The sequence below is a fragment of the Musca domestica genome, unplaced genomic scaffold (genome assembly GCF_030504385.1).
Source record: "Musca domestica strain aabys unplaced genomic scaffold, Musca_domestica.polishedcontigs.V.1.1 25, whole genome shotgun sequence".
Classification (NCBI taxonomy): domain Eukaryota; kingdom Metazoa; phylum Arthropoda; class Insecta; order Diptera; family Muscidae; genus Musca; species Musca domestica.
The window spans coordinates 11523515-11547087 of NW_026712277.1; the positions used below are offsets into that span (position 1 = coordinate 11523515).

The following is a 23573-nucleotide window of genomic DNA, read 5'->3' on the forward strand; positions in this document are numbered from 1 at the left end:
ACATTGTCTTATTGCCTCCATTTTTATTTCTTTATTTCTTGAAAAAGTAGGAGAAGCCCTATTAAAATAAGTTCTCTCCATAAGAAGAACTTCACAATTCACAGAATTGCTCTGAATTTCGAATGCTGACTCTGCAGTTTTTGAGAAATCTTTTTAGAATATGAACGGCAAAAATGGCAGCTCCGGCTCGGAAGTGTGAAAAATGAAAGATTAAATTATTCAACCAAACCGAAAGTAAGAAAGAAACAAAAAATAAGCAATGAAATAAATTCAATAAAGAAAAAGTCAAGCAGGCAACTGCATATTTGTGGCTTAGCTAAAGGAGGAAAATGCTCTGATGTAGTTTTCTGACATTTCCGAAAAGTCTGTGAAATTAATTTAAAGAAATATTGGAAAGGCAAAAAATTGCTGTATCAAATTTTCAAATGCAAAGTGAGACACCAAAATATAAATTCACTCATACATATGTATCAAGAAGCTTAAAGACATGCAAGTGAGGATGACAATGATGAGGGTAATGACAATGTATGAGTATGATTGGTTGAATAGATGTGTGTATGGGCCAGGGACGTAGTCAGAGACGTGAGTCTCCCAAATGGCTTCTTTTCTGTAATTTTTGAGAACCTAACTTGGAAAACTTAAGTTTTTACTAATTGAGCCCCCACAAAATGCATTTCCGTGTACGTCCCTGGTATTTGCGGGTGTGTGTGTGTGTTTGTGTGATAGTCCATAAGTTGCAAGTTTATGCTCGAATGCTATCGGCTTTCGTTTTGAAGCAATTTAGCACTTAGTCTAGCTAACGATTCATCATCACTGGTAATTGTTTTATGCTCTTAATATCCACATTTGTTTTTGTTGTTGTTGTTGTTACTGCTGCTTCTTATTCAATATTTTAATAAACTAAGCATTTTGTATATCAATTTAGCTATCAAATGCCTAAATGGACTTTGTTGCCGTGGACATTTTGTTTTAGTTTCTAGTCTTATCAACTATTTTCGGGAGATGGCCTTAAAGAGTAGTTTTGTTTTGTTTTTTTGGTTTCTTTTTTGATTTATTTTTCTCATTTTCTTTTCGGTTTTGTTTTTGCACACAAAATAGACATCGTTCTTAGAATTATGCTAGGGTAGCTGTTTTTTTTTCTTGTTTTTGTTCTCTTTGTTATGCGTTTTAGTTAAATTTACATCGTCATTGTGTTTTTGGTTTTTGTTGTTGCTGTTGTTGTTTTTGTTTTTGTTGTAAAAGCAATAAATATGCAAAATAGAAAAATCCTATTTAAATACTATAATTACGTTGGCTTTACTGATGTATCACGACGTTTGCTACCACCACCCCCACTGCCGCAGCCGCCGCCACCGCTGCCACCACCACCACTCGTACAGAACACGCGACTGGCTTTGCTGGCTGGCGTTTGGGTGTGTATTAAGGACGGCCATTGACGTTTAATAACGGCAAAATGTGTCATTTGGAATGTGTTCGTCTGCTGACATCTTCGTTCAACGAATCCCGTCAGACAGTAACCCATGTTGTAGTCCTCCATGGAGATGTTTGAACTTAAATACAATTTGAATTCGTCGTTATCCTTTGGTGCGGCTGCGGCTGCAGCGGCGGATGGCGACCTCCCCGACGACGACGTTGATGATGTGGTTGAGAATGTTGACACAGCACCCGAATTCGAGAATGCTGATGACGACGACGACGAGTCTTTGCTCCGGAAATGACCAACTATCAGCAGAGAACCTTTCTGCTCGAGCTGAACCATTTTGGCTTTGGTGACACGTCGCTGGGTGCCGGCAAACTCCTCAATGCGACACCGATTCGGCTGCCACCAACAAGGGGTTATCGTCCAATATGATGATGAGGCGGTGCGAGCCCATCCCTCTTCGGGATAGAGTAGAATCTGCAAAAGGCCAAAAGAAAAGAAGAAAGCAAACATTAGAGGCGAATGGAAATGGTGGAGAAGCTATCAAGGATACAGGTGATTGGCGTTGAATTCAATTTGACCTTTTGCCCTTATTTTGTTGTTTTTTTTGTTTACACCCTCCATATAATTTGGAAGGTATATTAAATTCGTCATTCCGTTTGTAACTCATCGAAATAATAATTTTAGACATAACAAAGTATATATATTCTTGAACAAACTATATATATTCTGTCAGTCCATCTGTTGTAATCACGCTAGAAACGAATAAAGATAGGAAGCTAAAAAGTTGCACAGATCATTCGCCGGAATTGATTCAAATTTCATATTTGAAGATCTTAATGGGTGCTACAGTCTATGACAAAAATTGCGTCTGCAAGCCCACGTCTTCATATAGCCTCCATATATCAGTACCTCCTTATATTCTGTGTTTTGACGATATTGAAGTTCCTAATAGGTACTACAGCCTGTGACAGAAAATTGTCTATGCAGGTCCAGGTCGTATAGATCATATACCATATGCGGTATTTTTAGGATTTTAACAGAATTTCTAACGGATTTTATTTATTTATTTATTTTTTTTTTTCAACATTCAATTTTGTTCCAAATGGTGGAAGGTTCGGCCCGGCCGAACTTACTGCTTTTTTACTTGTTTTTATGAAAACATATTTTGAGATATTTTAGAGAGGTGCGGGTCGGAAACAAATGTCAATTGTTTGTCGTTATAGGCAATTAAAAAAATTGAAATTGAAATAGGAGACAAAGTAAAAATTAGAAAAACAAAACATTTGAATATTTTTCTACTTCCATAACCTCCATGACGGGAGAAATGATTTAAATCTTAACTTTTTCTTTACATCTTCTTTGACCCACAAATTTAGTCTCCCAGTGTTTTTTTAAATATTTAAAATTTCATATAATTTTTGAACAGTTCTTTTATTATTGAAAGCTTTTTTTGTAATTTCTGCCTTCTTTGTGCATTCAAGAATAGTTTATGAATATTTAAATGAATCCAAAACAAGTAAAAAAGTATCGGTCGGTTTTGCCGACAGATGTATACCCTCAGCCCTCTTCACCCTCTATGGAGTGGGTTTTTAAAGAATGGGTCAATATTGTCAATTTCGTATCGGACCTACATAAATATGATATAAATATTATTATAGCAAATGGATATAGCAATTGTAAGGAATCACTGAGTTGTTTCGCAATTTATGACAGATAAAAATATTGAAAAATGTGTCTCTTTGTGGGTGAGGTACCACAAGGTGTTCGCAGATATATAGGATCATCTTCAAAACAGATCTGGTGTTAGCAAAAATAATTTGTATGTGTGAAATTTGAAAAAAGTTGAATCCTTATTTCACTTTCTTTGAGCGTTATGTTTTTCAAAATTAGATTATTGCTTCCTTTCTGTGCAGAAAATATATATCTCAAATTTTCGACCATTTGTGGGGGAGGTACCATAAGATGTGGACCGATATACTTCATCTTAACACCAGAGCTTGGGTTAATATAAATATTGGGATGTGCGCCATTCGAAGACAATCGGATTCATACATCACATTTTATGAGAGTTGTAATTATTCAAAATTTTGACCATTTGTGGGGGACGTACTTGAAGGAGTGAACCGATATTGTCCATTTTTACACCTAACGTAGAACTGATGCAAATATTAGGATTTGCAAAGTGAGAGCAAAATCGGATTATCCTTTCTCTTTTTGTGCAAAAAATATATTTTTTGCAAATTTCGACCTTTTGTGGGGGAGGTACCAGAAGGAGTGGACCGATATATTCCATCTTAACATCAGATCTTGGGTTAATATAAATATTGGGATGTGTGAAATGTCAAAACAATCAGACTCTTACATCACATTTTATGAGAATTGTGATTATTTAAAGTTTTGACCCTTTGTGGGGGAGGTACCAGAAGGAGTGGACCGATATTCTCCATTTTCGCACCAGACCTAGCAATGGTGCAAATATTAGGATTTGCAAAGTAGCAGAATAATCGAATATTTTTTTGCACAGATTTTTGAAAATTTCGACCTTTTGTGGGGGAGGTACCAGAAGGAGTGGACCGATATATTCCATCTTAACACCAGACCTTGGGTTAATGTAAATATTGGGATGTGTAAAATTTTAAGACAATCGGACACTTACATCACATTTTATGAGAGTTGTAATTATTCAAAATTTTTACCATTTGTGGGGGAGGTACTTGATGGAGTGGGCCGATATTTTCCATTTTCACACCCGACCTCACACTGACGCAAATATTAAGATTTGCAAAGTTGGAGCAAAATCGGACTATAATTTCTCTTTCTGTGCAAAAATTAAATTTTTTGAAAATTTCGAACTTTTGTGGGGGAGGTACCAGAAGGAGTGGACCGATATTGCCCATCTCCGAACTCGATCTAAGTTTGATAAAAATATTACGATGTACCAAGTTTGGACCAAATTGGATACTCCCTTCGAGAGTTATCGTGCGCACCAGCCAGCCAGACAGACAGACAGACAGACAGACGGACGGACGGACGGACGGACGGACATCGCTAGATCGACTCCAAATGTTCTGAAACGGATTTGGTCCAAAGAGACCTAGGGTCTAAAACCGTTATTTCGACTAGGCACGTTTTGGCCGTATCAAATGATATATACCCTCTGTAGCCATATGGCTGAGGGTATAATGATAATCATATTTTCGTTTTCCAGCTCCTCTTACTATTCTCCCCCTCGTTGCTCCTTTGCGGAAACTTATTTCCTTTTGTTGCCGATTCTTTGTACTTGAAAATTTCTTTAATTGCCATTTCAATAATTTTATGCGAACATTTGCAGTTTAATGGCAATTATTCTGTTCTTCTTTTTTTCTTTGCTTTTCGTCTGATTTTTGAAAGGATAAAGTTTGCTCTTCACTTTCATCATCTTCTTAAAATGTTGTTACATTCATTTGCTGACCAGCAATGCAAACATGTCGAAGTGCAAGACGGAGGGTGAAGAGCGACGCTGGGGGATTGAAGATTGGTTTGTAATCGATATCGAGATGATGGGATATGCATTCTTTCCGATTTCCACTCTTTGGCAAATTGCATTAAAAACTTTTCTTCTTTTTGTGGTAATGGAAATTTACTTCGTTAAATTGGAAATTGGAACAAATTTACTGCAAGGAATTGTGTTTGCGAGGGGGAGGAAATGGAAATATTTCAATACACCAATCTACAAAATTCTTTCTAAAACCAAATAATCGATTACATGCCAAACTCCTGTTATAAATTTCAAATGCCCTCCATTTGAATTCCCAGTGGCTTCTTAAAATTTTTAACAATTTATAACGGTGATTATAATTTCTTAAATTTTTGGATTTTTAATTGGTTTTTAAACATCCCGGCTGCCTGGCAATAATACCGAGCCCACACTCCGCTCGGTTTTCAAGTAGGCGACCATAATTGATGGTTATGACATTTCGAACCATACTTAATAAACCGCAAAAAGAAGTTATTTAAAAAAGCCGCCTTTGTGTGTATGTGTGTGTCTGTGTCCGTGTGTGTGTTTTTATGAGTGTTTTTGAAATTGTTGTAGCAACAGAAACAACAACAATAACAACGGCAGCGACCATAACAAAAGCTATCAAACGCACATAATAATGATAAAAATGCGTAATTATGGCAAAAACCCCAAAACCATTATTCATAACATTTCGATTTTGAGGTGGGTTTGAATTTATTTCCTCTTATGTAGAAAGGCGTTTGATTTTTTGGCGTGATGGAATTTAGGAAATTTTTTTATACCCGCCACCATACTATGGAGGGTATATTAACTTTGTCATTCCGTTTGTAACTCCTGAGAACGAATTGAGATAGAAGGCTAAAATTTTACACACATGTTTATTTTTCCAGTAGGCAGGTTAAGTTCGTAAATGGGCCATGCAGGTCCACGTTTTCATATAGCCCCCATATAACGGTACCCATCGATATTCCGTATTTTGATGATTTTAGCGTCATTATTCACCGGAATTGTTTCAAATTACGTATTTAGAGTTCGCAATGGGAACTACAGTCTATGCAGGCCTAGGTCTTCGTATAGGCCCCATATATCAGTACCTTCCTATATTCGGTATTTTGACGACAATACCCACCGAAATTATTTGAGATGTCGTATTTGAAGTCAGTAATGGATGCTACAGCCTGTGATTGTTTATACTGGACCAGGTCTTCGCACAGCTCCGATATAACGGTACCTCCCTATATACGATATTTTGATGATTTTAGTTACTTTATTCACCGTTTATTTCAAGTTTCGAATTTGAATATGGTAATGGCTCATGACAAACAATGTCTATGAAGGTCCACGTCTTATAGACCCCAATATAACGGCTATATTCGGTATTTTTAAAGCTTTAAAAGAATTTTTTTAAGGATTTTATTTTTTGAAAATTTCCAAATTCGTTCCAAATGGTGAAAGGTATTCAAAGTTCGGCCCGGCCGAACTTACTGCTTTTTAACTTGTTTTATTTATTTATTTTAATGGCATTGACAATCCTGCACCATCCTTTATGATCCCAAACTATTACCAGCATGCAATTAATAAGAAATGGTAAGTATCATTGTAAAATACTGATATCCGATATGAAATCTCTCTCTGGAGTATTCTTGCATGGTCCAGGAAAACACTGTGGACATCTTTATAAATTGAAATGCCTTTGAAAGTGGTTATCCTTGTACCAACAATTTCCCATCACCCCAAACAGTATCCCCCTGCTCAACAAAACCGCATCAATGATTCACTGTGGCGGCCTCAATGTGCCTCCGCCAGACATATAACAGCATTAATTTGTTGCACAACGCCATAAATTTCGTTTGAATTGCTATCGCATTACAAAGTGTCCTTTGGCAGGATAAAATAACATCAAATAAAATAAATAAAAATTAACATTCGACCGCAGAATGCCAAAAACAAAAAAAGGAAACACGCAATGCAAAACTCCAACACTAACAACGGAAATCACAACCGAATAAATGCCACAATATCTGTTTTATGGACATTTTCAAGGTTCGGCAACAAAATGTGGTTATGGCCAAATGATATCGTCACCATTCGAAATTGTGACCATTTCGGTCAAATGAATGATTGGAAACGCATGGAAATCCGTGTATTTAGGTCCAAAGGTGAGGTTCAAGTAAAAAAAGAGAGAAAAGGAAAGCGAGAATATTGGAAATGTGCGTGCGTTATTAGTTTGATAAGAGATAATGTATGTCTCTGGGCAAAATCAATGCCATGACACAACATGATGTCAGTGACAGGTGTGAATAAAACGAAAAATCTATTTCTTTTCATAAAAAATACGAATAAAATTTCAAAACTAAGATGTAAAATTATATTATAAAAATAAGTAAGAGGAAAAAAGAAACGTAGGATTTTAAAAGAATTTTGAATATATGTTAATGATTTCTTATATTTGCAGAGAGATTTTATATCCTTAATCCCGTTGTGTACTTGCTCAAATGATATACTCTCTTAACGACATTGCCTGGAGGTACATTTACAGTACCCGCAGAGGTACATTTATTCAAAGGGTGTCAAATCTCAAGAACTCAGTTTCGAGAAAATCGCATTTTAGGTTACGGATTGAAATACGACTTCTTTCTTCGATATGACACGAATCTCTCACATTTTAAAATCTACGTCACTTATACGCCAGGCGTGAAAATTAACAACAGCGACCATAAGTTATACCCTCAGCCATATGGCTACAGAGGGTATATATTATTTGATACGTGTTTCATCGAACTAACGGTTTTGGACCCTAGGTCTCTTTCGAACAAATTCGTTTCAGGACATTTGGAGTCGATCTAGCGAGGTCCGTCCGTCTGGCTGGTGAGCACGATAACTCTCGAAGGAGCATCCAATTTGGTCCAAACTTGGTACATCGTAATATTCTTATAAAAATTAAATCGAGTTCAGGGAAGGGCAATATCGGTCCCCTTCTTCTGCTACCACCCCCACAAAAAGTCGAATTAAAAAAAAAAGTATTTTACTGCACAGAAAGAGAACTGATATTCCGATTTTGCTCCAACTTTGCAAATCCTAATATTTGCATTAGTGTTAGGTCAGGTGCAAAAATGGACAATATCGGCCGACTTCATCAAGTACCTCCCCACAAAGAGTCATAATTTTGAATAATTATAATTCTTATGAAATCCCATTATTTCTACTAACACAATATCTGCTTTGAAGAAGGGACATATCGGTCCACTCCTTCTGGTGCTCCCCCACAGAGGGTCAAAATTTTGAATATCCATGAAGCTCATAAAAAGCGAAACTAACATCCGATTATATTCAGACTTGGTACATCTCAATATTTCCACCAACACAATATCTGTTATGAAGATGGCAGATATCGCAACATTTCTTCTGGTACCTCCCCCACATGGGGTTCAAGATTTGAAAAACAAAACGCTCAAATAAAGCGAAATAAGCATCCAACTCTCTTCAAATTTCACACAGACAAGCAATTGGACTAACACAAGGTCTCTACTGATATCTCACCCAGAAAGGGACACAATTTTCAAAACTTCTATTAGTGATAGCTTGTGAATCAAATCAGCCATTCTTTACAGTTAAAAAATTCTCTAAGCCAGAAACCTGAGATGAATATGGAATTCATGGTTTCGAATGAAATTGGATATAAATGTTCGATTACATCAGATTTGTATCTTATAAAGCGACTTTTCCAGATGTATGGGGACCTTTTCACATCGTAATTATATTTTTTGTGAGTATTTAGACAATATCGGTATTCTTTACGAGATAATTTTCTGTTTCCGACTCTATAGGGATTATATGTATTGCACTGCGATTAATGTTTCAGACTTCAAGTTTGTTTGAACGATAATGATGTTACGACAGCTACATCATATCCAGGTATATCAGAGAAACATTTTTTATGGCAATTTCCGATTCGGACTTGAATTCACTCCTCGTGAAAAATCTTTCGAACCACTTTCAAAGGTATGGACTAAATGGAGCTTTTTTTAATCGACCTTAATTGTTTAATAATGAGATCTCTTGTGGGGTATTAACTGACATGTGACCACACCAACACATTCAAACCCTCCATACCCAACAACGAATACGAACTTTCATTCAGTCAATATTTTCAAAAATATGCTGATAATGTTTTCAGGCAGTTACAATTGCAGATACTTAAAAAAACAATAAATATGTCACTCGTAATAAAATGTTTTAATTAAAAACTGCAAAGGCCAGAACGACGACGACATAACGACGAACACGCGAAACATGCGCCACAAATAATAAGGCCAACTTAAATAATTAGCAGGACAATAACAAACACAGCTACAACACCAACAAAACGGGAAATGACAAACATTTAATTGTAAATTGAATTTAATAAAATTTCGATTTCAGGATGGGAAATAATTCTCCTGAATTTTATGACGCTCGACTAATTGGAACGTGGACAAAAGCGGACCAGAAACATAATTATACATTTAAACAAATGATTGGCCATAATGAAAGGTATTAACTTCTATTGTTCTATTTCCAGCTACTCCCCTCCCCCTCTTTGCTCCACTCTTTTTGAGAAGACAACAAATCAAGCGGTTAACTGGCATTTCATTTCATTGCCCCAGGCAACTGTTCGTTAATAAATCGCTTTGGAAAAGTGTGCAAAGCGAGCGTTAAACAAGCTATCATTACCGTTTCTTTTTCGAGTTGGTATCTTTGTTGTTGTGGTTGTTGTTTTGAAACCCTTGCAAAAAAATGTATCTCCTGAATCACTGCTCAAGGCACACAACCACCACACTACTTGTTTAAAACCACAAATAATCGAAATCATTGTCTGAGTGAGGGGAAGAGTAAGGGGTGGGGGAATGACACAGGCATAAAATAGTAACAGAACGCGCGCACACACACACACTCACAGACAAACACATTCAATGGTTTTTTTTCCAACGGAACTCGTTAAAATTTCAAATGATTTCTTTTCGAAAAATAAAACATTAAATCTGCTCTCGGTGAGATAACAAAACAAAAACCAAATAGGCGGAACTTGATGCTGACAATGATGAAGACGATGAGGAGGAGGATGATGGCGGCGGTGGTTGGGTGGGCCAGTGACAAGGCACTTCTACTTGTTTTTTAGCCAAAATACGACTCATGGAATCTCTATAATCATTGCTTAAGCAGAGCGTTGCTTTTTCTTTTTGACTTCCCGTTAAGTTACTCTTCTAAGTTGAAATATATTGCAAAACATTTTCCAATTCCCTTTTTTCGTAACAAGAAACAAGTTGATGGCAATTTCTGTTTTGTTTCGTTGAAAATTAGAAATACATTTTTTAATTACAAATCAATGACTCTGTAAAATTTTCCAGCCAACGGAAATTCAGCCATGAATTACGCACAAATTTGTAGGGGAGGAAATTAAATGAACAAAATACAGGAAATTGCAAAGCTCCCAAAGTAAATAATGAAACATGAATGAACATGAGCTTTTTGGCAGTTGTCATGCGGAGTGAATAGAATTTTTGTGGAAGTCAATTCGAGAAATTAATTTCGGGTTGGGGAACGATTTAATGTTAAGGCGATTATGGCTAGGACATAGATGGATAATTTGGATGAAGAGGATTTTTTATTGTAGTTCAACAAAATGAAGAGCCAATTGTTGTCTTCGATTATTTTATTCGCAATTCCGTAATAATGTGGCGAATAGGCTTTTTTTATACCCTCCACCATACGTAGTATGGAGAGTATACTAAGTTCGTCATTCCGTTTGTAACTCATCGAAATAATAATTTTAAGATATAACAAAGTATATTCTTAATCAGCCTATCCGTCCGTTCATCTCTTGAAATCACGCTAGAGTCAAACCGAAAAAAGATAGGAAGCTTCCATTTTACACAGATTAGTCTTTTTTCTGCAGGCAGGTCAAGTTCGAAGGTGGGCTATCGTGTAACCCCCGTATGACGGCACCCCCCGACATTCGGTATTTTGTTGATTGTAGCCAAATTTTTCAATGAAATTGTCTGAAAATTCACAGAAGGATTTCCTCCGAGTACTTTACCCCCCTGGAAGTGTATTTTCTACATAGGTTCACGATATCGTGTATCCCCCACATAACGGTACCTTCCCATATTCAGTATTTTGATGATTTTAGCTACATTTTTCAATGGAATTGTCTAAAAACAATACTAGAAGTTCTTTTTAAACATTTTACCACCTGGAAGAGAAATGTCTATATATGTCCACGATATCGTATATCCCACATACAACGGTACCCTCCGATATTCAATATTTTGACAATTTTAGGCACATCATTCACCGAAGTTGGTTCAAATTTCGTATTTAAAATTTGTAATGGGTACTACATCCAATGACAAAAAATTGAGTCTGTAGGCCCACGTCTTCATATAGCCTCCATATAACGGTATATCCCAATATTCGTTATTTTGACGATTTTAGGTACAATATTCACCGAAATTGTTTGAAATTTCGTATTTTAAGTCCCTAAAAGGTACTACAGCCTGTGACAGAAAATTGCCTATGCATGTTGAGGTCTTCGTATAGCCCCGATATAACAGTACCTCCCTATATTCGGTATTTTTATGATTTTAGCTACATTATTCACCGGATATTTCTTCAAAGTTTATAATTTGAATATTGTAATGGTCTATGACGAAAGTTGCCTATGCAGGTTCACATCTTTGTGCAGACCCCAATATAACGGCTATATTCGGTATTTTTAAGATTTTAGAAGAATTTTTAACGGATTTTATTTTTTGAAAATTTCTAAATTCGTTGATGGAGGGTATTCAAAGTTCGGCCCGGCCGAACTTACTGCTTTGTTACCTGTTTATCTGTAGACTGGTTTTAAGTATAGAAATTTACTCCCTGAATAAAATCTTAGGCCACATTTATTCGGAAATATTAAAAAAATGCATTTACTCCGAAAAAACTCAAGAAAAAGTAGATAATATTTCCTACCGATAAACACATATATGTATTCTTAATAAGCAATAGAAGTAAAGCTTTGATTTCTTTGTTCCTCTAATACCACTTCCCACGCGGTTTTCAACATTAAACTTTAAGTCACATATGTTGGAGTGATTCTGAACAAATTTTTCCACTCCACTGATGCCAGTCAATTTAAAAACTTATTAACTTTAGTATCTATTTTCAAATTTGCAAAAACAAACAAAACCAAACCCTTTAGATCCCCAAACTCTGCCATTCCTAGAAATGCCTCAATCAATAATTTATTTTATCACAAATATCACTCAGTCGACGTCGTTTCTTTTTTGTTGTAATTTGAAGGCAACTTAGTTTGATAATCCCCTGGGGCAAACTTATTCTCAAATTGCCACAAACAAGAGAAAATAATGATCTATTAATATTTAAAGGCCGGACTAAGTAGACAAGGGAAATGTGGGAAAAAAGTCCTTGACAATAAACAAAGCTCTGGCTTTTGCTAGCGAACATCAGAAAACAATGGGCACCTGTTGAGCCTTGCCAAATATACATACATATGCTGGCAACACATACATGCCCACAACTCTGTCCCCCGTACCAGACATACCCACAAATTTATATTAAAAATTTATGTTCATTCTGTCAGAGATTACAACGAGCCTTATGCGGCAAGGGAGGAAGAGGAGCAGGGTTGTTGTACCATCCGAGACAGGTGATTGGAAACAAAACGACGGTATAACAAATGATGATGTTTAATCCCTGAGTACATTTTAGCAGCCTCACATTTTGGTATTTGCTACCATCAAACACACACACACACACATACACAATCAAGTGTTAAAGCTGCTTTTGTCCTCCCTCTCCCCCCGTTTTGTTTTTGTTTCCCAGGCAGAACCTTTGATGTGTTGCAGTTTATTGAACCTGAGGGCAACAAAAAAACAGGATCCCCAACAGCCACAGGAAGAATAAAGAGAAAATAATAATAAATATCTTAATAAGTTGTAAATTTGTGAAAGTTTCAATAAAAAATAATAGCCCACTCATGCTTAAGGTTGTTATTGATAATGAATTGAGGGGGAGGGGGGCTGCTATGGTGATATGAGAGGGGTAGTTCGGCAATTGAAAGGGAAAAATGCATGGGCTTTTTGTTTTGGAACAATTTGTGGGAAGTTTGTTGACCAATTAAACCCATATTCTAAACTTATTTAGGTTTATCCGATCCTATATCAGGGAAATGTCAAAGAGCAACATCACGATGTGAAAATTCTGGCCCAATTTGGTAACTTTCTTTAAGAGCTATCGCGTCTACCATCCTAAACGACTAACACACTTTTTCTCGTATCCTTCAATTGATTTTGCCCCAGCCTATGTGAGTTCCAAACCCTTGATATCCATGAAGGAAAATTTCAGGCGGTTCGCACCAACGGTCCATATCAGTTTGTACGAAATTCATGGTAACTCTATGTTTTTATCAGTAGCTTGAGGGGTACAAAGAGTAATGGACCGTAAATTGGCTAAGTTTGATAAAAATATCAGGATCTATTTAGTTTGAACTACATCGGGAACTGACTACTATGAGTTTTTTTTTTCAATTTCAATACCTAAAGAAAGTCGGCGATGAAGTATTCATTTTTGCACAGAACCTATATGACGTTTTATAGAACTTCAAATTCTTGCCCATTTGAGGAAGAAATGCCAAAGAGAGAGAGAGAGAAAGAGATAATCTTTATATACCATATCCACATAAGATTCCAAGGTTCCTATTTCTCATTTTATGAGGGCTATGGGTTTTCACAATTTAAGCTCTTATGGTCAAGGTTCGGGAAGAAGTGGGCCAAAGATACAAGAAGTGTGCACTTGGTTTGGACGTGGAACACACTGAATTTGGGATGATGGAAACATTGGACTGAACAGAGGTTATACAAAATCCGATATTTAGATACAAAGTCAAACAGGCGGACGGACATAGCTAGCCGACTTCGAATTTCCTAAATAACGTTCAAAGGGGCATGCGGTCTAAGCCCATTGCTTTTACAGAGCCATGTTGTTGGCAATATATGTATAGCTTTTGAAGCCATAAGGTATAAATATCTAAAAGGTATTGAAAAAAAAAACACATTGAACGTCCAAAATATCTCTAAATTTCCTTCAAATAGAACGTCCTATTAAGCCATGTAGCAATTTTTTCCATCCTTATTCAAACGACCTCCGTAACGGTCGTTCCAATAAACAGATACTTACCTTAAATATGGTCTGACGACCATACATGTTAACACGTAACTTATGTGTACCCTGCTATATTTGCACACCTTTGGGTTGGTGAAAAGGTTAAACATACTTAAAGCCTCCCTCCACACACGTACACACACACACACATTGCTACAAATGAAAAATGTTGTGTTGGCAGATTTTAACCTTCCGCCGCTACACACAAAAACCGCACGCCAATGCCAAGCCCAGCTGAACACCGATGTGTTTATGTGGCAAATGAATTGGAGTTTTCCCCTCCCGCAAAAGCCAGGCCAAATGAGAAGAGCTGAATGAAATGTTCGAGACTGGAGGATGTTTCCATCATTCGTATTTGGTCTGGAGCACACGAAAGGGTCCAAGTTCAAAGTTGGAGCATTAGGTAGCCACATTTCACCTGGGGTTGCAATAACTTTTATAATTTTGCACAGAACCCTCCCTGCCTCCCCCCTCCGTCACGCCCTCGGCATATTTGCCATAAAATAAAAGTTTGTTGTTACACATTGTAAATTGTCCATTAATAACATGGTCCCAACAACAAAAAACGGATATTTGGAGGGCTTCTTTAAAGAACGAAAATCAGGTCATGGTTAGCGAAAATTTAAACTTGTATTTATGAATGTCTGTTTGATTTGTGGCCATATGTGTCCTACTTGGCTTTGGATTTTTCTTTTAAAATTTAATTTTGAGCTCTTTATTAAATGGGAAATTATTTCTTCACATGTACATACATACATACGTATATGTGTGTGTGTGTGCCTTGTTTGTTGATGGTGGACCTGCAGAATTTCATTTTTATGAAATTGATTGCTTGGATTTTTATTGAATTTAAAAAGTTTCGACACAGACAACCAACCGCTGTACTGGCCATATCTTATTAAGCAGGTCATTGCAGACCTTAAACTGACATTTATTTGCCAAACTATGAATGTGGCGTGTAAGGTGTCCAGCAGGCGCGTAGCCAGGGCATGGGAAAGGTATTAAACTTAAAGGTTTAATATTTTTTGCTACAGCATACATACGTTCTCTGAAAAAGACGTAACCTCACAATGTTGACATCTGTGTGTGTATGTGTGTGTGTAAAACTCTCGGAAAATATGATATAAAATCGCCAACCTTTTCATGTGAAATATTATTTTCATTTTCAATCAATGGACAACAAAAACCGGATAAATGTGTGCTTCACTTTCCCTGCGAGCCCGCCCTTCCGCTTCATCTCTCTCTCTCTCCATGTCTGACCATTGCAGGAGCAATAAAAGAGCATTGTCAACATATTTTAATCGGCATTAAAATAATGACCAACGCTGACATTTACAAGGCGAACATTGTCCGACTGCGGAAAAAACGCAACAAAGGACACGTTACCAATACACATGCATACGGAGCGCTGTCCATGAGATTTTCACATGCAAATATAATGTGAATTGGGTAATGACAGCAGCGACATAACGTGACAGCTTTAGGCGTATGGAGGGAAGGTATCGAAAAACAGAAAAAAAAAATTCCAGTACAAAATATTTCATTCGATTCTAAGACTATTTTAGGAGATATTTGTATTTTTCCAAGCATCAGGTCAGGATTATAATTTTTTTGGAATAAAGATTTACTTTATTTGAGTTTATTCAACATTCTCCTTAAAGCAATTTTGCATAAACTCGTGTGACAGTTTCATTGGCCGTTTGAAGGCCACAATTCGTACCAAATGTGACCAATTCAAACAAATCTAAACTTATTCCATTTCTATTCTATTCTATTTCAGACATTTTTTGCTTTCATTCAATAAAATTTAAAAAAGATTGTAAAAAGTATGGCGTTTGACTTTATTGCAGTTTTTTTATCTCACCCTGTATATATATAAATTCTAAAACGATTTAGCGATGTCCGATAACGGTATCTCCCTTTATTTTGTATGTTGATTATTTAGGCGACATTTTTCGATGGAATTGTTTCAAATTTCGTATTTGACAAAAAAATACTTATGCAGGTCCGCGTCTTGATATAGCCCCCGTATAAAGGTTATCATTTAAATGCTATTTTTCCGAATTTGTTGAATTTTTTCAAGTACGTTCCAAATGGTGGAGTATATTAAAAGTTCGGCCCGGGCGAACTTAGCTGTTTTTTCTCTCTCTCTGTCCTAATGTATTCATTGTATTATCACAATGAAGTTCTTCCTTTCTTTCATTTCCCTTTTCAACTTCTTTCCATATTAATTTCGTTGTAATAATACCCAACAACTGCAATCAGTTGATTGTTTTTCGGTCAACTCTGATCTCATTTACAATAAAAACTTTATCAATATATGATTATAGCTGTCATTTTGCCTTCTTTACTCTCCCAACTCTCTATCCCTCTCCCTCCCTCTCTCTCCCTCTTCCTCTCACTCTGTGATTGTACACTTAATGTAAGTGTCATTAATTTATAAAATATTTACAATATTATGACCGAAAGTTCGGTGTGGAGCTGTAGCATATGACGATGCCACAACCATTGATGATGTTGTTGTTGTTGCTGGTGGTGGTGGCGGTCGTGGAGGAGATGGCAGTGGTTGGTTGTAATACAGATACCAAGTTTGGTTTAATATAATTGCATTACCTTCGAATACGAATTACTTTCATATAAACTTGATCCCTACAGGTAGAAAGCAGGGATAAACAGCACCAAATGTTTGCTTGCCCTACCCGGGTGGCAGCGGACGTGGTCTACAGGGGTTGAGGATGCGGATATGAATCTTTGTAGCCATTTTCTTTAATTAATTTTGTTGAAATCTTTCTGAGATGACCTTTTTTTCATAACAAAATGAAACACTGCCTGGTTTTCTTTCACTTAATTGGTGTGTGTGTGTGTGTGTGTGTGCGTGCGTGTGTATCTGTGTGTGTTTGTGTGTCTGTAAATTCTCTTCTTATTTCTTTTTTCTTTGTACACCGAAGACGAAGAAACTTTTCTAATTCACCTTTTAACATTTTGTCGACTCCGTGCTAAAGATAAAGCCGTTCACATTTTGTCGCAGGGTCAGGGGGAAAGGGTGGTGCTGCTGCTGCTACCGCTGCAAGCACAGGGGAAACGATAACCGTTAAGGAGTTCAGTTGAGGAAAAGTGTTTTGCAACTTTTTGTGTAGCTTTTCAAATGGAACGACAGCAATTATCTTAATGAATCCAATGACAGAATTATTCAACACGCAATGACTTTAGTTAAGATTTGAATAAGGCGGTCTGTCGGCACTTTGTAGAGTACGTGTGTGTGGGTGTGTGTGGCTGAAGTAAAGTGGGACAAGAGGAGAACAACATCATCCAATAAGCCAAGACAAAATTTAGGAAAGGCTTCAGAACTCCCTTTGACGAATCGAACCAACCGACAATCTGAACTTAATATTCTAATATTCAAAATCCAAAGAGTGGAAGCAAATTCAGAGCACTTGTCGATCAATTAAACACCTGCATTTTCTTGAACTCAAACTCTACTTGAAGTGTCCATGAGTTTAGAGCAGAGCTCAGATTTGTTTATTTTCACTAAGGAGAGAAACTTGCTCGCGAGCAGGATTGCTCAAAGTGTGGGAGTGTTTTATGGAATATACTCTTCACTCTTTTTTGTGTGTTGGAGCACTCCTGAGTCACTTCTGTTTGAAAAATTAGATTTGGAGCAGAATGACTCCAAATAGATTAAGAGTTTGCCCTAAGAGTAAAAATGAGTAGAACATTTTTTGTTTGGTGATTTTTGTGTGCGTGACATCGACATCGAGTGACATCGAAAAAATGAGTTTTCTTAAAATATTTTTTCTGCTCCCAGGAGCGAACTCGCTCGAATTCGAGTGAGTTTCACTCTTTGAGCGAGTTTTTCGGAGAGTTCAATTGGTCTATGAAAGACGCCCCTTCTAGGCGAACTCAAAATTATAGCTCATTATTAGCTGCAGTATCAATGTAAATCCGATCAAACTTAGGAATCGACCTCTGGTCCCACTGTAACCAAAGTTAACTGGACCTGAACTAAAAAGTTAAGCATGTCAAGCTAAATAATTCCAAGAGTAGAGTAGAGGAGAAACAAGAGACGAATGAACCCCCATACAAATCACGAGGATAACGGCATCTTAAGAAAGCTTTGAGAAGAAGGATACGTGTAAATATTTCACCTCGCCATGCTTTGACTTGTTTTTTCGTTCTATGGCCATGCAATAGTGTGTGTGTGTTTGTATGCAGAAGAATGTTTGTGTGTGCGTGTGTGAGCATCAACATTAACTTGGCAAATTTTTCTTAATTAAGTGCGATGAGTACTGAGGGCTTCAACTCGGCTACAAGAAAATTGCGAAACTTTCATTTTTCGTTACATTTTTCTTCGTCCGTGCGTTTGTTCGTTGTTTTTTTTTTCTTTTATTTTGCAAACAACAATTTGAAACTGTAAATTTATTTATTTCCCTAAGACACCCCCCTCCCCCACTTCCACATTTTTCTCATCGCTTTGGAAAACTCATTATCGCTAAAGTACTCGAGGAGAATAGTAGCAGCAGCAGCAGCTACTCACTGGAGTTCAGTAGCTGTTGGAAAACTGTCGAAAGATAAATTTTCGCATTTGTTTTGTTAAACAAATGAAAAAAGTTTGTGTTTTTTTGTTTTCCAGCGGGTTGAAGGTGGGGAACGAGGGGAGTTTACAGTTATTGCGTGTTTGTGTTTTCGAGCAATGCGACTATTGGTCGTGCGACGGAGTGTGGGTTTCGTTCGCATTGTTCAACGTATTTTCCCTTTCCGCCAAGGTGGATGGATGCCAGTGCACGTTCCTCTTTTCTTTGTTTCCTTTTGTTTGTTGTTCTCTGAGATTTCTATTTCCGTTGTTGTTTTTGTTTTGCGTTTTCTGCCAACATTCGTTTGTATTTTTTTGCCATCCACCTGAAAGGATAATTAAAGCTGAAGTTGAGTTGGACTCGCATTCCAATCCATTCGCACTGTTGTTTGTTTAATTTGGTTATGTGGCGAATTAAAAAACAGAAACAATGGCCAACTTTCCAGCGGCGGAGGAATGGCAGATGTGGAAAATAGAAAGCATGGTAATTGTACTCTAGATTAGGGGTTAGGGAAGCGTTACAATGTGAACTTGAAATCCAAAGAGGGAAGCAGTTAGACATCGATTGGACCCAAGGGTCTCCTATTGGAGCCATCCGAATAGGATATACTAGAAAATTGCATTTTTTAATTTTATTTTAATTTCCATAGGTTTCAGAAGTTTCCATGGTTTTGAATTGTATCTGCAAAAATTCTTTGCTTGTTCCTTTCAAAACTTCGATAAGATTGTCCACACAATTGCATTTTAAAAATGAAAACTTTTACCCCATTGGGAGTTGGTATTATTGTCGCACTGATGTCCCACCATTTCTTCTCCCCCCTCCCCCCTTCCACATCAAATGTAATTTGAGGAAACGAAAGGGGAAACGGTAAATAAACAAATTTACTGAAGGTATTAAAATTTCAAAACATTGCCAGAATACAAAATTGATATTGACATTTAAAATCCCCTAAAATCACGGAAAGCTGTCGTTTGCATTCAGCCCCCTACCCACTCCCCCGCACCCCCCTCACTTCTCCCCTCGGAGACAAATCAATGAAACGCAATATCATGGACCATGAAATGATGACAAATTCAAATGACGGCAAAGGCAACACGCAAATGGCTTTACAATAACCCGAATCATTTTGTCAGCTGGCGATGATGATGATGATGGTGATTGTTGTTGTTGTTGTTGTGGTTCTTGCTTGATTCTGCAGATAATGGCTGTAGGGTCCTTGGCACAGTCTCATACAACCGCTATCTTTGGGCCATTCAATAACAAAACACGCTGATAGAAATGAAGCCAAACTAAGCATTACAGCTTCAATTGCTTGGAAGGCCAAAACGTAGAACGTTTGCCCCCAGAAAAAAGAAGAAGGCGAAGAAGAAGAAGTGCAGGACGTGGAATGAAATGAAACGTAAACACACTCAGTCAGCATTCAATGGCTTTTACAGCTCAGGGATTTATCCAAACTGTCCTTTCACAGATCGAAGAACGGAGATTGGCTTTGCTAGGCAGCCCCCTTTGGCACACATAATTGAAAAAGTAGGAAAACAAATTTCAAAACCAGCCAGCAAGCGATTTCTCAATTCGCAACCAATAAAAATCAAAGTCAACAACCAGTCATCCAACCAATTTTATCTGCAACTCCAACAATAAAAAAGTGAAACGAAAACGGAAAGGCATCAAGCGGATGGAACGGATACAGGAGGAGGAGATACGTTTACTTTGGCATTAATCTCGTCACAATGGAAGCCATAAGAAGTTTCTATTAGGCGCTATACTTTGGCAAACTAGGGGGTGGTGGCGCCGAATACCCATGAAATCCAAATGCCCATTTTTTGCCTGGCTCAGCATTGCACAAAAGTGGGACAAATAGAATCGATGGATGATAGAAAGGCAGTCAGATGAGCATCTGTACGGCCGTGGAACTGGAGGAAGTACTTGGGAGAGGGGGCTCTACTCACAATATGCTTTCTAGTCTCAGTGGTGGATGTGACCTATTGATGGATTTTTTTGGTGTGTATGTGTGTGTGTGACTGGCCCCTTAACCTCTGCTTGCTCCTTCATGCTATGGCCGCACATAGCACATGTCCTGTCATTTGTTAGGACTTGTCTATGGCACGTTGATGTGTCCTATCTTGAGGGAAATTGTTCTTTTTTATCTTCCTGCCACTTTTAACACGTCCGTCTCTCTCTGTCCCTTTGTCTGCCTTTGACTTGTTGGTCGATTTTTTGTTTTCTTCAAACTGACAACAGATTTTTTTTTTGCTGCCAATTTAGTTGGCCTCAATTTTCTCGAATTTTGGCAACAAATTCCAACTTCTACATCTTTTTGGTGTTGTTGTTTTTGTTATTTGCTGGTCGTGATTGACTGAATGAACATCAAAATTGTTTGAACTGTAGTTGTCAGTTTCGGGTATACAACAAATTGGTCAAAAAACCCCCGAACAGAACATAAATGGCCCCATCAGTGGCAAAGCCTGAGCAAAAGATCAGCAACAAAAAAACAGGCCAATGTACTTGATTGCCGTTCGTGTTGTTGCTGCCAAAAACAATGTAGATTTTTGGCATATGACAACAGCACAACATTGAAGGCCTATAAAAGTCCTTAGGGGAAAATATCCTTATTTTTGTGAGGAGTTTTAAAAATGTTTTTAAAAAAAATATTATTTTGCGAACAAAGAGCTGTGTTCGCAATAATTGCAGCAAAGGCATTAGCGTTAAACCTAAATTAATATACAACGAAATCACAGTTTTAGGAAAAAATCCTTCACAGACCGTCTCATTTATGTATTAATGAAGGGATGGGGTCCTTGGTCATTTTAGATTTCTGGTAAAAAAGCAGAATATCTTCATTTTTTTTAATCCCCGGTCCGATTTCTATTAGAAAATCAAATACAAAATATTCATTTTTTTAATTTCCATTAGAAATGACATTTTTTCTCATTTCCATTCCAAAATTATGAACATTCTTTAATGTAATCCGATCACGAATTCATAACTCTGTTTGATCCTATCCCTTTGGTATATGCGGCTAGTTCTTTATAGTTTTTGGTTGTGAGGGAAAAATTATGCACTTAAAAAACCTATTTAACAATATTGCCTCAAAACCATCTGCTTTTCATTCCCACACAGCGGCGAAGTGAAGAGATCATGAAAACTGTGGACGTTAGTCCTTTAATCCCCCTCAAAACTCACATTCACACAAACACACACATACACCCATACAGCTACAGCTACTACTCACAGGCACTGGGTAATGGCTTTATAATAAAAGCGGAAGTTACATTATTTTCATGAGGTTCATAATTTACCAAAATATGATAAGAGCTGCTGATAATAATCAGCTGGAGTAAGGCCTATGAGTAGTGTGCTGAAAGCACATCTTCCAGCAGCCAAGCAGGGCCAAGAGAAAAAATAACTTCCGGCAGCCTTTTGTTTTAACTGGTTTCACACATAGACAGACACACACACACACACACAGCCGTGTGGCAAGGAACCAACTCCAACTCATCATTTATGCATATTTCTCCAAACCCCCTTCCCTCACCCCCCCCCTTTCTCTTCCTGGTCCTTCTGTTGTTTTATGTCATTATATCCAGAGTAATGAAATTATTTCTCCTTGGCTCGAAGGAAAACCAAATGCTTGAGATGAACTGAACTTAACTACCCAGTCCAAGCAGTCGGAGCCATGCCAAGCCATGGTGGGGGAGAAGTATACCTTCGCTACTCGTAAAGACCATCTCTGTTTAATGTCCTTTTTGTGTCTTGGTTCTCGTTGAGTTGCGCTTACTTAGCCTAATGGCGGAATCGGGGTGTAGGCAACGCCCGAGGAGAGTGGCATTGTTAAGACCCATAATCAGCTCTAAAGCACGATTATCCTCTTTACTTTAACAAAGTTAAGTGCTGCAGCTATTTGAGGAATATATTAACAAAGTTCGGTGCGACAACAAAAGGGGTATTACGAATTCGGCAGAGGAGCAGCGGGGAGGGGTGGCATTTTTGAATGGGATATTTTAAACTGTTTCTGCTACCTTGTTTCTAAACAAATAGAATATGTTTTGAAATTACTCTTGAATGACCTTGAGCGGTGCGAGGGTGTGTGTGCTCATTTGTAAAGCCCATTATCATCCAGTCCATAATTCCTTTTTATTGCATTTCTGACTTATCTCATTTCTAAAGTCCCATAAGTTTTCCCTTCTCCTGCTCGTTGTCCTGGCAATGTTTTGCTGGTGGAGGATTTTCTTGTTTTCTTGCAAATGTCAGCATAAGTATTTCGTTTATTAGCAAAGTTTCCGCATAGTTACGTTGTTATGGATGCGTCTATTGTAGCATTAAAGCTATTACAAACATATATTTATACGAGTACAGCTAAGTGGTAAAATATGAATGAAACGTAAGGGGAGCCTTAGGTCGCCGGGTGAAAAAGTGTCAAAAGAAAAGATGGGATGCCAAATCGAATGAAATAAATATCGCGGGAAAAAAAGATATCAAATGGGGGAAATAGGATTTAGCTGGTATAAATATTGAGATTTTCTATTAATACCAAATGAACCCCATCTGAAGCCTTATGGGAATCTGTCGATGAAATGTTAAAGGAAATTTTAATGTCCTGTATCACACAATCATACAGGGTGAGATAAAAAAAACTACAACAAAGTCAAACGCCATAATTTTTACTATTTTTGTTTTTTTAACTTTAATTGAATGAAAGCAAAAATATCGGAAATATCATCAAATTTCAGAATAAGTTTAGATTTGTTCGAATTTGCCACCTTTTGGAACGAATTATGGGCAAAAAACGAAAACCGGCCAATAAAACCATCACACCCTGCCCGAATGTTGCTATGCGGCATTTTGGCCCATCCCCGGCGAAGCGCTTGCTTGA

General features: G+C 37.4%; 1 protein-coding gene across 1 annotated transcript in view; it reads right to left on the bottom strand.

The window, feature by feature from the left end:
- Nucleotides 1–680: 680 nt before the first annotated feature.
- The window catches only part of LOC109613225 (uncharacterized), a 58529-nt gene continuing 35636 nt past the window's right edge, over nucleotides 681–23573 (bottom strand). Inside the window, exon 2 of the mRNA XM_059123479.1 lies at nucleotides 681–1897. Within this exon, the coding sequence (XP_058979462.1) occupies nucleotides 1286–1897 (612 nt within the window). The 3' untranslated portion in view covers nucleotides 681–1285. The remainder of the gene's footprint in view (nucleotides 1898–23573) is intronic.